This window comes from Kluyveromyces lactis, assembly GCF_000002515.2.
Source record: "Kluyveromyces lactis strain NRRL Y-1140 chromosome D complete sequence".
Classification (NCBI taxonomy): domain Eukaryota; kingdom Fungi; phylum Ascomycota; class Saccharomycetes; order Saccharomycetales; family Saccharomycetaceae; genus Kluyveromyces; species Kluyveromyces lactis.
Window position 1 is genome coordinate 1,439,461 of NC_006040.1, and position 12,976 is coordinate 1,452,436.

Consider the following 12,976-nt stretch of genomic DNA (forward strand, 5'->3'; position numbering starts at 1 on the left):
AGTTCAAGTTCTTACTTTCTACTATATGATTGAGACTTCATCGCATCCGCTTTCCATTTTCTTTTGAACATGGAAAAAAAGTAACTATGTTAAATCTTTGAGTTGGATAAATGTATCAACCGATGACTCGGGAGATGTTGGTCTAATGCAGCATTTCTGGAGCTGGCATATTAGCTGAATTAGGACTAAGCAAAGGGCAGGAAGACCTATGAAATTCGTTGCACTCATTTCTGGTGGTAAGGATTCCAACTATAATATTCTTCATTGTTTAAAACAAGACCATGAATTAATAGCTTTTGCCAATTTACATCCTGAAAATGAGGATGAGCAGGAGCTGGATAGCTTCATGTTCCAAACTGTTGGTCACGATTTGATACGTTGGTATCCTGAATGTAGCGGGGTTCCCTTATATAGACAGGCTCTTCATAAGAATGGCTCCAAGAATATTGCTTTAAACTACACTGAGACAAAAGACGATGAGATAGAAGATCTATATAAGCTTTTGAGAAAGATCCAACTTGATTCCCCCGATCTTGAAGCTGTTAGTGTTGGAGCAATTCTATCTTCGTACCAACGCACCCGTGTGGAGGATGTTTGTAGCCGGCTGGGTCTAACGACATTGAGTTATCTATGGCAACGTGATCAACGAGAGCTGATGCAAGAAATGTGCTCAATGTCAAAAGATACAATAGTTACGACAGATGACTGCGATAATGTGGGGAAATTAGACGCTAGAATAATCAAAGTGGCAGCAATTGGACTAAATCAGAATCATTTGGGGAAATCGCTTCCAGAAATCTTACCAACAATGCTAAAGTTAAATTCATTATATGACGTTCATATATGCGGTGAAGGTGGTGAGTTTGAAACAATGGTTCTAGACACGCCATTTTTCAAACACGGTCACTTGCAATTGAATTCAATCAATGATGTCACTGATACGTCGAATGATGGGGTTTTTGCTGCAACATTCAATGTTGAGTATGTTCCAGAAGCGTTGTCACCCACTAAATTAGAAAAAGAGCTGGAAAAACTTCCTGTTCCTGCAGTACTCAATGAAAAGTGGTATGAAATGTATTTAAGGCTTATGACAATAGATTTGAAAAAGCTGAATAACTGCCCCAATCATCACAACGTTTCTCCTTCAGTACCGGTCTCTATCAATGAAGTTGGTAAACTCTTGTATATTTCGAACATTGCACCTTCCAAGGGAGAAAGTTTGAAGGAAAAGTGTCTAGACGTGTTCTCACAGCTAACTTCAATTCTTTCGTCGAGATCCATATTCGCCTGTCAGATTCTTTCATCTTCGTTACTTCTTTCAGATATGAACAACTTTCAAGAAGTCAACTCGTATTACAATGAATACTTCAATGTTACAAAAATTGGACCACTACCACCAGCTAGAGCTTGTGTAGAAAGTTCCTTTTTGAAACACCCTGTTCAACTATCTGTTGTTGTTGACTTATCAGCGGACTGTGTACCGACAGACAATGGGATCATACTTAACAGGTCCAAAGATGGTTTACACGTTCAAGGAAGATCTTACTGGTGCCCTTGTAATATAGGTCCTTATTCACAAGCAACCTGGAACCAATCAGATAGAAACAAAGTAACTTATATCAGCGGACAGATTGGATTAGAACCTTCATCAATGAAACTTTGGGGAGACACAACTCTCTTGGAAAACCCTGATATAGCCGAAGTTGTGTTATCTTTAAGAAATTATTTCACCCTCTCTGAAACTGTCAATAGCTCCATACCACTAACTATGGTATGTTACATTTCACAAAGTTATGTGCTACCAGCAGTGAGGTCAGCATGGTCCTTATTTGCCAAAGAATTAGCTGAAGAATCGGAACTATGGTTTGATCAGGAGCCAGTTGGAGTTGATTCATTGGTCATCGTCAAAGTGTCAAATTTACCAAAGAATGCTTTATGCGAATGGACTGGAATGAACTGCCAAAATCTTGCCATTGAAGACGACTATGACGAAGATGATCTTGCAGCACAGATCCACATGAATTTGACTTTGAAGAGTCAAACCGATATCGAACTTCCAAACTATGCTCATGATGTAATCATCTCCGAGAATGGTTTTAAAAGACATTTCATAACCTTGTTTTTGGACTCTCATGAGCAGTTGATCCTCACGCTCTCTGAATGCAAAAACGCTCAAATCACTTTATTCTTCAGTAAAGATTATGCTGTTCCTGAATATACTCATGTCGAGTATATACCGGTTGAGCAGGTATACGACAAATCTTCACCTAGAGCGTATGGACTGGTTATTAAATATTAAATAAACACCCCTTATATTTATCAGATAGACTAGTTTCTAAGTTCTGCATATATACATCGAACAATCATTCTGACTGCACATTCGAGAAGAAGATAGGGACTCCTATTACCCAACAGCCGCGTTATTCTTTAACTCTTTACGAATTTACATGATTTTCTTTGTAAACCATAATCGATAACAAAATTGTTGACACAGGATGAACCTTTAACAAGTAAAGGAAAGAACAGCTATAAAGTTTATAGACAAAAAATAGCTGGCAGATCTAAAATATCCGCTGTCAATGAAGTAATACTGCTGATTAGTTTTAATATTATTAGGTAATATGAAGAACACTTACTGTGATGATTATAACCCGCAGGAAGAGGTGATTAAACTAAAAGCGTTCTATGATAAGGCAGTAAAAGAAAAACAAGCTGATGAAGCATTGCTTCGAAGGTGTAGCATTGAAAAGGAGTTCCAATCAACTGTAGAAAGTCAAAGCAACCATAATAAGTATATTCTGAAGAATGATTCTTATTGCCTTCGCAAAGGTTATCCCAAAGAGATCTTTCTGGATATTCAGCAACTAGGGCCGGCGAATAAAGTATTTGATGATAGACTCGCCAAACTTCGTAACAAGCTTGCAAAGCCAAGCTGTCTAGATCGTTTGAAACAAAGTTTGGAGCAAAAAGAACGAGAGACAATACCTGCGCTGGAAAATGGTCAGAATATTGTACGATCCCAACAAGAATCGACGAATGTATCTCCTTCGATTGCCGACAAAAAAATGGAAAATATAATGAACAATACTACCCTAGTGAAGTCATTACTCGATTCCTTCATGAAGCCTTCAGTGTCAATCCCACAGAACTTACCGCCACCACCTATAGTACCGATTCCTAATGATCAAGTCGATATGAGAAATGAACCACAAAATACTTTGATTTCTTCTGAGAATCGGAACAACAACAATAGCAACCTCATAAACAAGATGGAAAACTTTTCAAACGTTGTTCAAGACCTCTTAAGCGTGATGCAGCCATTTATTCAAGAACAAAAAAATAGCACAAGTATAGACACTGCACAGAATAACACTCCTATTCCAGAAGCTGCTGATGTTCAGAGACAACCTTCGCGGTTTAACCAAAGAACATTACCAAGTACTACAAAAATAACACATGATAACGTTAACCTCAACTATGGATTTAACGCCAGGAAAAATAATAAGAGTAGTCAACGTAGGCGGCAGGGTCAAAAAGTGCAAAAGCCTCGTTCAACAGAAAATGAGAATACTAAACATACTCCAAAAGCATTGAAGAGGATACAACAAATGGCTAAAGACCATAATTTATGAATCTTAATATTACATGATATACTTTTATAAATTCTGTTAATGCATTGGTTGAAAATATCATTTTCTTTTCAAGAATCTCGAGAGCTTACTCTGCTTTTTTGCGACTTCAGGTTCCTTGTTTGTTGTGTCACGTTCGACTTTGCGAGAAGGCTGTGATATTGACACTGTGTGAATATGCTTGGGAGCTGTGGCTATTGGAGGGTTTGATGCTGTTAGAAATTCAGGGGGTTCTTCTCTCACAGGAGCATCTTCTCGTAAACGCAATAATTCTCTGGGTTTTGTTAGATCTTCAACGTTAGCCATAAACTGTAGTGGGGTCCAAATTGAGTCACTGCCGACAAATACATCCTTATTGTTGAGTTTGCTTTGATCATAGCAAGCCTTTATCTCTGAGTAAGTGATACCACCAATGACATAATAAAAGAAGCGCTGCCTATTTCCCTTTGGTTGCGTAGTGGTTTTAGCCCAAGCTGCTTTGTGACGGGGATTTCTTAATGAAGTTGGTTGTGTAGATTTGGTATTCAGGGAGTCAGCAACATCAGCTTCTAATAACTCGATTGGTTTATCTTTCACATATGGAAATTGTTCCTCCTTTAGCAAAAGAGGATTTGTGATAACCTTCCCCAAGATATTACCAACACTAGGTATATATCTGGACGTTTGATAGATGGTGGAATCGTTCACAATAGTGTCATGAGTCCATTCTTTCTGGAAAGGTTTATCCTTAGGCTTATCCTTCACTAATTTAAAACCCAAATAATTAAAGTTTTTGAAGAGTTGCATGAAATGTTTAAACCAGCTGTTGCTCTTGTCAACACCTATAAATGCCAATAGCTTTATGAAGTCGAAATCAATGATACCACCTCTGTAGAGTGCATATTCAATTATATAGCGAACTCTGTCGGTCACTGCACTGCTTGTGTCAGATAAGTGCTCGATAAGTTTCTCACTAATGTGCTTACATTTTTCACCATCAAAATCGGTACCATAACCTGCAAGTATTTGCTCTATTTCTGCATGCTCTGCCAACTTGCAGGTTTTAGAATGTTCGAAACACTCGTCAAGTAGTGTTCTGTGCAATGCAATACGCCTTCTTTCCTCATCAAAGTCTTTTAAATGGGCAACAACGTTCAACAAATCGGAGGTATCTTTGACATTTGCACGATCCACTAGTAGTGGGTTTTTAGCTATCAACTCGTTCACCTTGGAGGTAAGGTATTCACTAGCGTCCACAATATGAAAATGTTTCATAGTCACCCAATCAGGGTCCAATAAATCAGAAAGTCTTGAAGTCTTGGGTTCCATAACTCCTGTTTCGTTTTCGACCTTATAAGAGTAAGTATCAGTTCTTCTATCAATGTTTTTTGAAATGTCGTATGCAAGCGCTTGGTAGGAAAAATCGTGGAGTACTGGACTGAAAAGATCCAATACTCTATCCGTTATTACCATTATTGCTCTTGGTCTGCTGTTTTCAGGAGGGAAATCATTGTGATCCCTAGCATAGTCATCCAATTCCTGTTGAAAAGCCATGGCCACCCTCTTTGGTAGTAATGTTGCCTCATTCAACGCATATTCTTCTGCTGTTGGTTCCGAATATCTAACTATTGGATATTCACCTGTGATGATACAAACATTGAGCAAACTTTGAACAGTTTTGTAAATTCCAATATCTACTAAGTCTTTACAAGTTGGATTGTAAAATATTTGCAAAGGTTTATCAATTCCGAGAGTTTCAAAATATTGATATTCTTTTGGTGTAAAAGCGCAGTTTATTACTTTCAAGTCGGCAACGTTACTGGTAAGGTATCGGCGTTTATTGAAATGGTCGACCAGATTGCGAGGAAACTCAGAAAGAAATCGGATATGTGCTCTTTTGTATTTTATGGAATGATTCCCAAAATCTGCATCCATACAGTTGATGTTGAACTTTGTTGCTTTCAATAAATATATCACCTCGACAGACGACTGGCCCTTCCGTTTGGGAGAGTCAATTCTATCAACAGCCGTCACATATGTTAAAAGGTCATTACGATCAGCAAACAAAGAGTCTATTAGCTGATCAACAACATCATCTATCACCAAGAATTTGATATTGTGTTCTGTGCGGACTTCTTTTAAAATATTGATAATGAAGTTTCTTTGTAACTCAACAAGGTTAGACATATTATCGTCGAGTAAATAGTTGATAAGCGATCCAGGGTATGCTTGAATTGTATCCTAGGCCAAAAAATTCCAGGTGCTTGATTTAACTGTTTAGGATCGCTACTTTGGTTGTTATTCTCGAGGCAAAAGATCAACAATTTTGACATTTGTTATGATTTTAAAGGTTTCGTCGTATCTGGAACTTTTTTGGTAAAACCTCTAAATCTGTTTTAAGGCAAAGTGATTCGGAGTAACTTGTAAACCAGAAAAGCGTCAAAGCTTGCAAATTCCACCTTTGGTTAGTCATTGCATTCACCTGGTAGTCCTATGTGTTGCAGTAGGCTTATTTTGAGAAAGGATTGGTTAAAGACAGTGGAAACTGGTAGGAGGACGGTAACCAGGGAAACTTTCAATATATTACCTAACAATTAACTAAAAACAGATCTACGTAAATGGAGAGAACTTGCAAATTACATAAATGAGTGAAGTAGTTAACATTGGAGAGAAAAACCCCCATATGACTTTCCTCCTTCGTGTTTGAAATAGTATGTCCATGTGAACTCAAATGAAAGCGCCAGAATATGTCAATGACCAGGTCTTGCTCTGTCCGCCGTCTAGGTATGCGTTTTGGAAAGCACTACTGTTAAAGAAGTTGAATGATGTAGCTGGATCATATAATGCAACATTTAGCATTAATATACCTCTCCAGCCATCCGTGACATTATTGACAATTGGAGCTAATAGTTGATCCCATTCCTGTTTCACAAATTCAGGTGATCTGGTGAAAGACGAAGCCGAAGTTATTGGAATTGCATGGATCATTTGGATGTATTCCAAATTGGTACCAAAGTATGTAGTATGATCTATCTTATTTTCAAATAAGATACCACTAACTTTATTTGGAATAAATTGCGTTGGCTGAGTGGTGTTGTTGTCAAGGTATAAGAAGTAGTTGTTCAAGGAAGTTTTCAATACACCTAGCATCAAGTTACCAATATTTTCCAAGTTGCTGTTGCCACTGACTAGACCCCATAGTTTCAATGCATAAGCTGCGTTTACGTCTTCCGATGAAGATTCTTGATCTTTACCGTCACCGCTTTCAAATAGACCTTTTGCCCAAGAATGACCATTGAACCAGTCAAAGGATCTAAAAACAGGGAAATATTTATCAGTTTCAGATGGATTTGCGTAGTCTCTGATTAAGTTCTCAACCCAACTCTTGTTATCATTGTACCAGGAGCCAGAACCAATATCTTTATCGACTTTAGCAACAATAGCGGCAGCAATTACATGATAAGAGTAATGGAAGTGGTGATCATTGTAGTATGAATTACCAAAATCCTGGGAACTATCACCAGAGGAGATGATACCATACCACGTTTGATCATATCTCAAGGGCAAAGTCTGTGTGTTAGAAATGAAGCGTCCCAAGGCAGATTTTAATTTGGGTAAAATTGTGGAAACTAAACTCGAATTCTTCAAGATATATTGGCATACGTACAAAATCCACGCATATTTAGCCAAAGCTTTACCGGAAAAGTACATTGAGTCGAGGTTACTTTCTGCCACGACATCACCAGTGACGTCGTTTGCGGCAGCAGCGTTGATAGCGTTTAAGACATTCGTAGAGTAATTAGGACCAGATTTATTAGCAATAGTAGTAAATGGATCGAACTTCAAAGCTGAGGGTACGGTTACTTTCATTGCCAATTCATTAGTGAGATAACCTTGAGCTTGACCCTTCGTTGTAGTGTCTAATTTAGAAATAACAGTTTTAGTTCCCTTAGAGGAATCGAAGTTTTGATAATGATGAGGCAAAGCGTAAACTAAAGGATAACCACTATTAGAACTACCTTGTGTACCGTATTTTAATTGGTAGCTACCACTTGTCCCATCAACAGAACCTTCCAAAGTACATGAATTAGCATAACAGCCTGCGGCATTATCAATGTTTTGGTTGGAATCCGCAACGACTTGAAAAACGCATCCGTTAACAGAGTTGTTACCAACGATAGTATTCCCATTCGATAAGGCTAAAGATAATGATTGACCAGATGGAATGGTAACATACAATGTCCAAGTGACATTGTTCTCGAGCAATATCTTGTACTTGTTAATGCCAGATCTTGGTGAAGTATCACCAGTGATACTTTTGAAACCAACAGCAGAAGACAATCTTGGGATTAAATTATAGTAAATAGCAGTAACAAATCCCATACCTTGAACTAGAGGAAAGACAATAAATTCAGTGTCAGATTTTTTCAACTGAACATCCACTGATAAGTGTTTGATGTTGTAAAATGCCAACGACATGTCTCCAGCAGAATTGAAATCAGTTGACGAATAGACTAGCGATTTGATACCCGTAGGACCAAAGAAAAATTGAGGTGGAGTCTTAGTGGTATCAAAGACTCTTTGGGCTGCGGTAACCTGATTTAGAGCTAAACCATAGTATGAATCAGTAGAATACCAAACTGAGTATGGATGGGTCCAGATTGGATTTGTCCCACCACCAAGCATGATGTTCCCATAAAACTTGTTGGTTTCAGTTGGTTTACCGGAATTGTTAGTCCCTGAAGGGAGTGGCACCTCATGATTTACCTTTGAGAAAACAGCCAAAGGTGGATCAGTGGAGATTGGCGAAGAGAAAACGTTTGTTGCCGAGATATTAGCAGACATTAGTTGATTAGTTACTTCATCCATTGTGTTAGTAGTTGACCGAGATGTGTTATTAGGGACCACCGTTTCAATTCCCTGCGTATTTGGCCTTGCAGGCAACGGAGGGGTGTTTCTATTCCAGACATAATCTCCAAAAGCTGAATCCTGAGTTCGTCTAGGAGGAATTCGTGGTGGTACCTGTGGAGGGGGCTGTAAGGGTATTTGTGAATTGGAAGATAATGGATCTGTTTCAGCATACGGAGGGGGGATCGGATCTCTCTGAAAACCATTTGGTATATTCACCCCAGGTCTCTGATACGACATACTTTGGAATGTTTAAAAAGAAGGTATAATTATGTGAAGTTGGGGCTCGAAGACTGTATTCTTTGTTTAAGAAGCAGACAGATTTCGAGTTACTTTATATTGGATAAACCATCAAAAACCGCTCTTGCAATGAACAGGATGTAAACTATTAAGTTCTCTTGTTTCAATTGGGTTCATTCGAGCATAAATTTACTCTAATTTATACTCAATGCACGACTCGAGGCTCGACGTTCCTGACACAAATATCAATGGAAAAACTCAGGCTTTTTTGCTTTCCAGTGATTCAAGTGACACAATAATCAATCAATTTAACAGAGTTCAAATTATCCAATTAACCGTTTACGGAGTGACAGGTCATCTCGCGTGCAATGATTATTGGTTTCTTTTCAATAAAGGGCGGTGCAGGATGCAATTGTAGGCTTTTTCTTGGAACATTTGTTCGAAAGATGATGATGATCTTGAAAAAAAAACGAATCGGTGTATTAAGAACATGAGATGAGATGAGGTAGAAGTGAAGCACAGATGAAACAGAGATGCGTGTCCTGGCTCTCATTTTTGTACGAAATGCTGGTTTGTTAGAGTATTGACGATAAATTACTCAATATCATGGGTGGTATTTCTGAAATAAATAAGAAACTAGTGGTGCAGCTTCGCCAAGAATTAAGAATAGTATACCTCATATATCATAGGAATAAGAACCAGCACGGGGCGACTGTATGGTGGAAACAGCTAAATATTTTGAAAAGGAACGTGGCACAGGCTGTACGTATAATTGAAGGCTTGGTTTTTCGAGGCGTTTGCCATGATAAACAGTTATTGAAGCTTCATTCGTTGTTGTATTCGATTTTGAAGTTACAGATAAAGAAGATGTACTATGATTTCAATGGTGTAATATCTTTGGGACAGTTTGTGACGTTGGGAGTAGTACTGATAGGAAATTTGGCACGTATTTATACGGTATACATGCACATTTATGATACGTTGGAAGAAGATTTCCGTAGGATTGGATGCATAAAGAACAATACCAGTTCTGTCAACCCTGGGATGTCCGACAACGAGGTACGGGAAGCTTTGGAATCTATAGCTGACGAAGAGATAGGGGAAGAAATTGGCGAAGATCTGGAAACAATGGCGATTTTTAAAAGTACAGATGACAACTCAAAAGTGCTAGCTGCCAGCGGGAAAAAGGACAATAAATACGGTAAAAAGAAAAAGCAAAAGAAGAAGAAGTCAGCTATTGATGATCTATTCGGTTGATTGTAGTTCCTTCGAGTATTCGAATATTTACATAATGTATATTTTTCTAGTGTTCAGTTTACAGAATTTCACAATGGATTTAGTACCTTTCTAGCCCATGTAGGTAAGACAAAAGCAGCGGAATGCATCTTGTTATTATAATATCTCATCTGAGATTGCTCATCCTCAGTTGGAGCACGACAGGGGTCAATGAGATTTGTGTTTGGATTCTTACAGCATGCGATCAACCCTAATTGACCGGAGGTATAAGTGGGTAGCATAGTGTAACAATACTCAGCTACTGGAAAAACTGAACGAGACGTATTCAGAAGCGTCTTCAAATATTCTAAATTCAGCCAGACATTTTCAGAAGCCTGTGCAATAACAACACCATTTTCAGTCAACGCTTTGTACAACAGCTCAAAGTATTCCTTCTGGAAAAATGCTTCTGCAGGCCCTTCCGGATCAGACGAATCAGTAATTATTACGTCGTACTTTGTACCCGATTCTGCGACATCTCGTAAGAATTGGAACCCATCGCACAGCTTCACATTTACCTTGGGATGCTTGAAAGAGCACGCCATGTTTGGCAAGTACTTCTTTGATAACTCTATGACTTTAGCATCAATTTCAACCAGTGTAGCTTCCTCTACACAAGAATGTTTCACCACTTCTCTCAAAACCCCACCATCTCCACCTCCTATAACTAGAATTTTCTTTGGGTTCTCGTGTGAATACAGTGGAACGTGAGAGATCAGTTCTTGGTACGCAAATTCATCTTTCTCACTTACCTGAATGATACCATCCAACACTAAGACATTACCATAATTTGACGATTCAAATATCAGTATATCCTGAAATTGCGTCTTCTCGTGAAATAGGATCTTGTTGACCTTCAATGAGAATGCTTGACCTGGGAAACTCTTATCACTAACTTCATTAAACCACCCATCTTTGATGCAAGGATGTTTAGATGACATTGCAGCTACTGTATTTCACTGAAAATCCTTCGATTAACGCAATGCGGTGCACTCAGACAAAATGAATCGGTGCTGCACACTTGAACTCAATTTTGTCACCAAGCTTCAACCTGGAAAGATCCTGTAGATTTATATCTCAATCGGTGGATCAAGGTCGAAGGCCTTTAGTGCAGAGATATCAGTTTCTCTCTTTTTAACGAATTTTTCAGCAGACAATACTGCAGAAGAATTCCGAATTTTAGTTCAACATATAATTCAAAGCTACGATATGTACAAAACCGCATTCATTCACGCACCATAAAGGATTATAAACCCGATTCAAGTGATTTATAGGTAATTGTATACATGCTCAGAAAAATTCAGATCCATTAGTGAGCCCTATGATGATTATAATTATGCTTTTAAATCAAGACTAGTCTTGAGTCCTTACGAGTTTATTAAAATTTTTCGAAGCTCATCGCATCGGATTTTCAATCAAGCTTCAAGATGTGAAAATATGTACGAAAGACTAAGAGGTTGACGAGGGACAAGTACTGCAGTTCATAGTTGGATTGGGCCTCAGGTGTTCTACAGTGAGTAACATAACTTTGCTACAACTTAGGGATTCGACTCTACTAGCGTCTTTCCTCCAATGCTTCATCCATTTCAATCAGTTCTTTTGAACCGGGATGGTTCTTTACTATTCTGTGTTGTGAAGAACGAGATAAAGGCATTTAAAGTTGAAGGGAACGGATACGTACTACGTGGGGAGTGGGTTGATGATCTGGATAATACACCTCTGATTAAAGAGAAGGTTTTAAAAGAGCAAGCCAGACAGTTAATTGAGAATGCTTCTAAAAAATTGAAGACAAATGACGGCGAGCCAGTTGCACAACCCAAGAAGCAGGCAAAAGTTCCAAAACCTGGCCCAGGAGCTCCTCCAGTGTATCAATATATTAGAAACCTTGCGTTGTCAAGAGATGGGAAATTATTACTTGCTTGCACCGATTCTGACAAGGCAGCTGTCATTTTCAATATCGATTTGGACGATAAAGACAACATTTTTAAACTAATTAAACGTCAGCCTTACCCTAAGAGGCCAAATGCTATAACTACATCTGTTGACGATAAGGATCTAATTCTTGCTGATAAATTTGGAGACGTTTATTCTATGCCCATCCAAAATGACGTAATTACTTCAATCAACGCCGAAAAGGCACCAATCCTAGGGCACGTATCCATGCTCACAGATGTTAACATGTTGACTGACTCTGAGGGGAAACAATATATAGTTACAGCAGACAGGGATGAACACATCAGAATCTCACACTATCCTCAAAGTTTTATTGTGGACAAATGGTTGTTCGGCCATGAAGAATTCGTTTCTACTATATGCATCCCTGAGTGGAGTGATAAACTACTTTTCAGTGCTGGTGGTGACAAATTTGTCTTCTCCTGGAACTGGAAAACTGGTGCTTTGCTATTCAAGTTTGACTATACAGATTTGATTCAAAAATACTTAACTAGTGACCATTTGGCACCAGAAAGATTCCAAAATGAGAAAGGCGATGTGATTGAATACAGTGTTGCTAAAATAGTCACATTAAAAGATGTCCCATATATTGCATTTTTCGTGGAAGCTACCAAGGTACTGTTTGTGCTGAAAGTGGATGAAAAATCTGGTGCTTTATCTTTGCATCAAACTTTAGAATTCGATGAAAAAATTGTATCTTTGACCAGTGCTTTGGATGTCAATACATTATGCATTTCGTTAGACAACAGAGACAACCAAGATTGTGATTTAGTGAAACTACTCTTACTCGAGGGTGATGTGTTCATTGAACAGAAAGATACTAACTCTCAATTGATGAATACGATAAGATCAACATTGAAATCAGACTTAATCGCGAATGTCGAAGCTGGTGATGTGTACCCATTGTATCATAATGCATCTTTGAGAAAGCATGGCGAGCATTTCTCATGATCGTACTATTGGCAAGTATCGGCATGCTGCCACATATAGAA

General features: G+C 38.4%; 7 protein-coding genes across 7 annotated transcripts; 4 read left to right on the forward strand and 3 right to left on the reverse strand.

Annotated features, from left to right (window-relative positions):
• Positions 1 to 208: 208 nt before the first annotated feature.
• On the forward strand, positions 209 to 2,299 carry DPH6 (diphthine--ammonia ligase; the record flags this gene model as incomplete). The annotated part of the gene is made up of 1 exon (XM_453811.1): positions 209 to 2,299. One exon carries the CDS (start codon positions 209 to 211, stop codon positions 2,297 to 2,299), a length of 2,091 nt encoding a protein of 696 aa, XP_453811.1.
• A 322-nt stretch (positions 2,300 to 2,621) lies between these two features.
• On the forward strand, positions 2,622 to 3,632 carry KLLA0_D17006g (uncharacterized protein; the record flags this gene model as incomplete). Its single annotated transcript, XM_453812.1, has 1 exon — positions 2,622 to 3,632. One exon carries the CDS (start codon positions 2,622 to 2,624, stop codon positions 3,630 to 3,632), a length of 1,011 nt encoding a protein of 336 aa, XP_453812.1.
• A 57-nt stretch (positions 3,633 to 3,689) lies between these two features.
• Positions 3,690 to 5,795, reverse strand: SEC1 (Sec1p; the record flags this gene model as incomplete). The annotated part of the gene is made up of 1 exon (XM_453813.1): positions 3,690 to 5,795. The coding sequence occupies one exon, from the start codon at positions 5,793 to 5,795 to the stop codon at positions 3,690 to 3,692; it is 2,106 nt and encodes a 701-aa protein (XP_453813.1).
• A 540-nt stretch (positions 5,796 to 6,335) lies between these two features.
• ACF2 (endo-1,3(4)-beta-glucanase) lies at positions 6,336 to 8,756 on the reverse strand (the record flags this gene model as incomplete). The annotated part of the gene is made up of 1 exon (XM_453814.1): positions 6,336 to 8,756. The coding sequence occupies one exon, from the start codon at positions 8,754 to 8,756 to the stop codon at positions 6,336 to 6,338; it is 2,421 nt and encodes an 806-aa protein (XP_453814.1).
• A 606-nt stretch (positions 8,757 to 9,362) lies between these two features.
• Positions 9,363 to 10,013, forward strand: RMP1 (Rmp1p; the record flags this gene model as incomplete). Its single annotated transcript, XM_453815.1, has 1 exon — positions 9,363 to 10,013. One exon carries the CDS (start codon positions 9,363 to 9,365, stop codon positions 10,011 to 10,013), a length of 651 nt encoding a protein of 216 aa, XP_453815.1.
• Positions 10,014 to 10,081: 68 nt separating this feature from the next.
• SPE4 (spermine synthase) lies at positions 10,082 to 10,972 on the reverse strand (the record flags this gene model as incomplete). Its single annotated transcript, XM_453816.1, has 1 exon — positions 10,082 to 10,972. The coding sequence occupies one exon, from the start codon at positions 10,970 to 10,972 to the stop codon at positions 10,082 to 10,084; it is 891 nt and encodes a 296-aa protein (XP_453816.1).
• A 631-nt stretch (positions 10,973 to 11,603) lies between these two features.
• TRM82 (Trm82p) lies at positions 11,604 to 12,935 on the forward strand (the record flags this gene model as incomplete). The annotated part of the gene is made up of 1 exon (XM_453817.1): positions 11,604 to 12,935. The coding sequence occupies one exon, from the start codon at positions 11,604 to 11,606 to the stop codon at positions 12,933 to 12,935; it is 1,332 nt and encodes a 443-aa protein (XP_453817.1).
• Between the last annotated feature and the right edge of the window lie 41 nt (positions 12,936 to 12,976).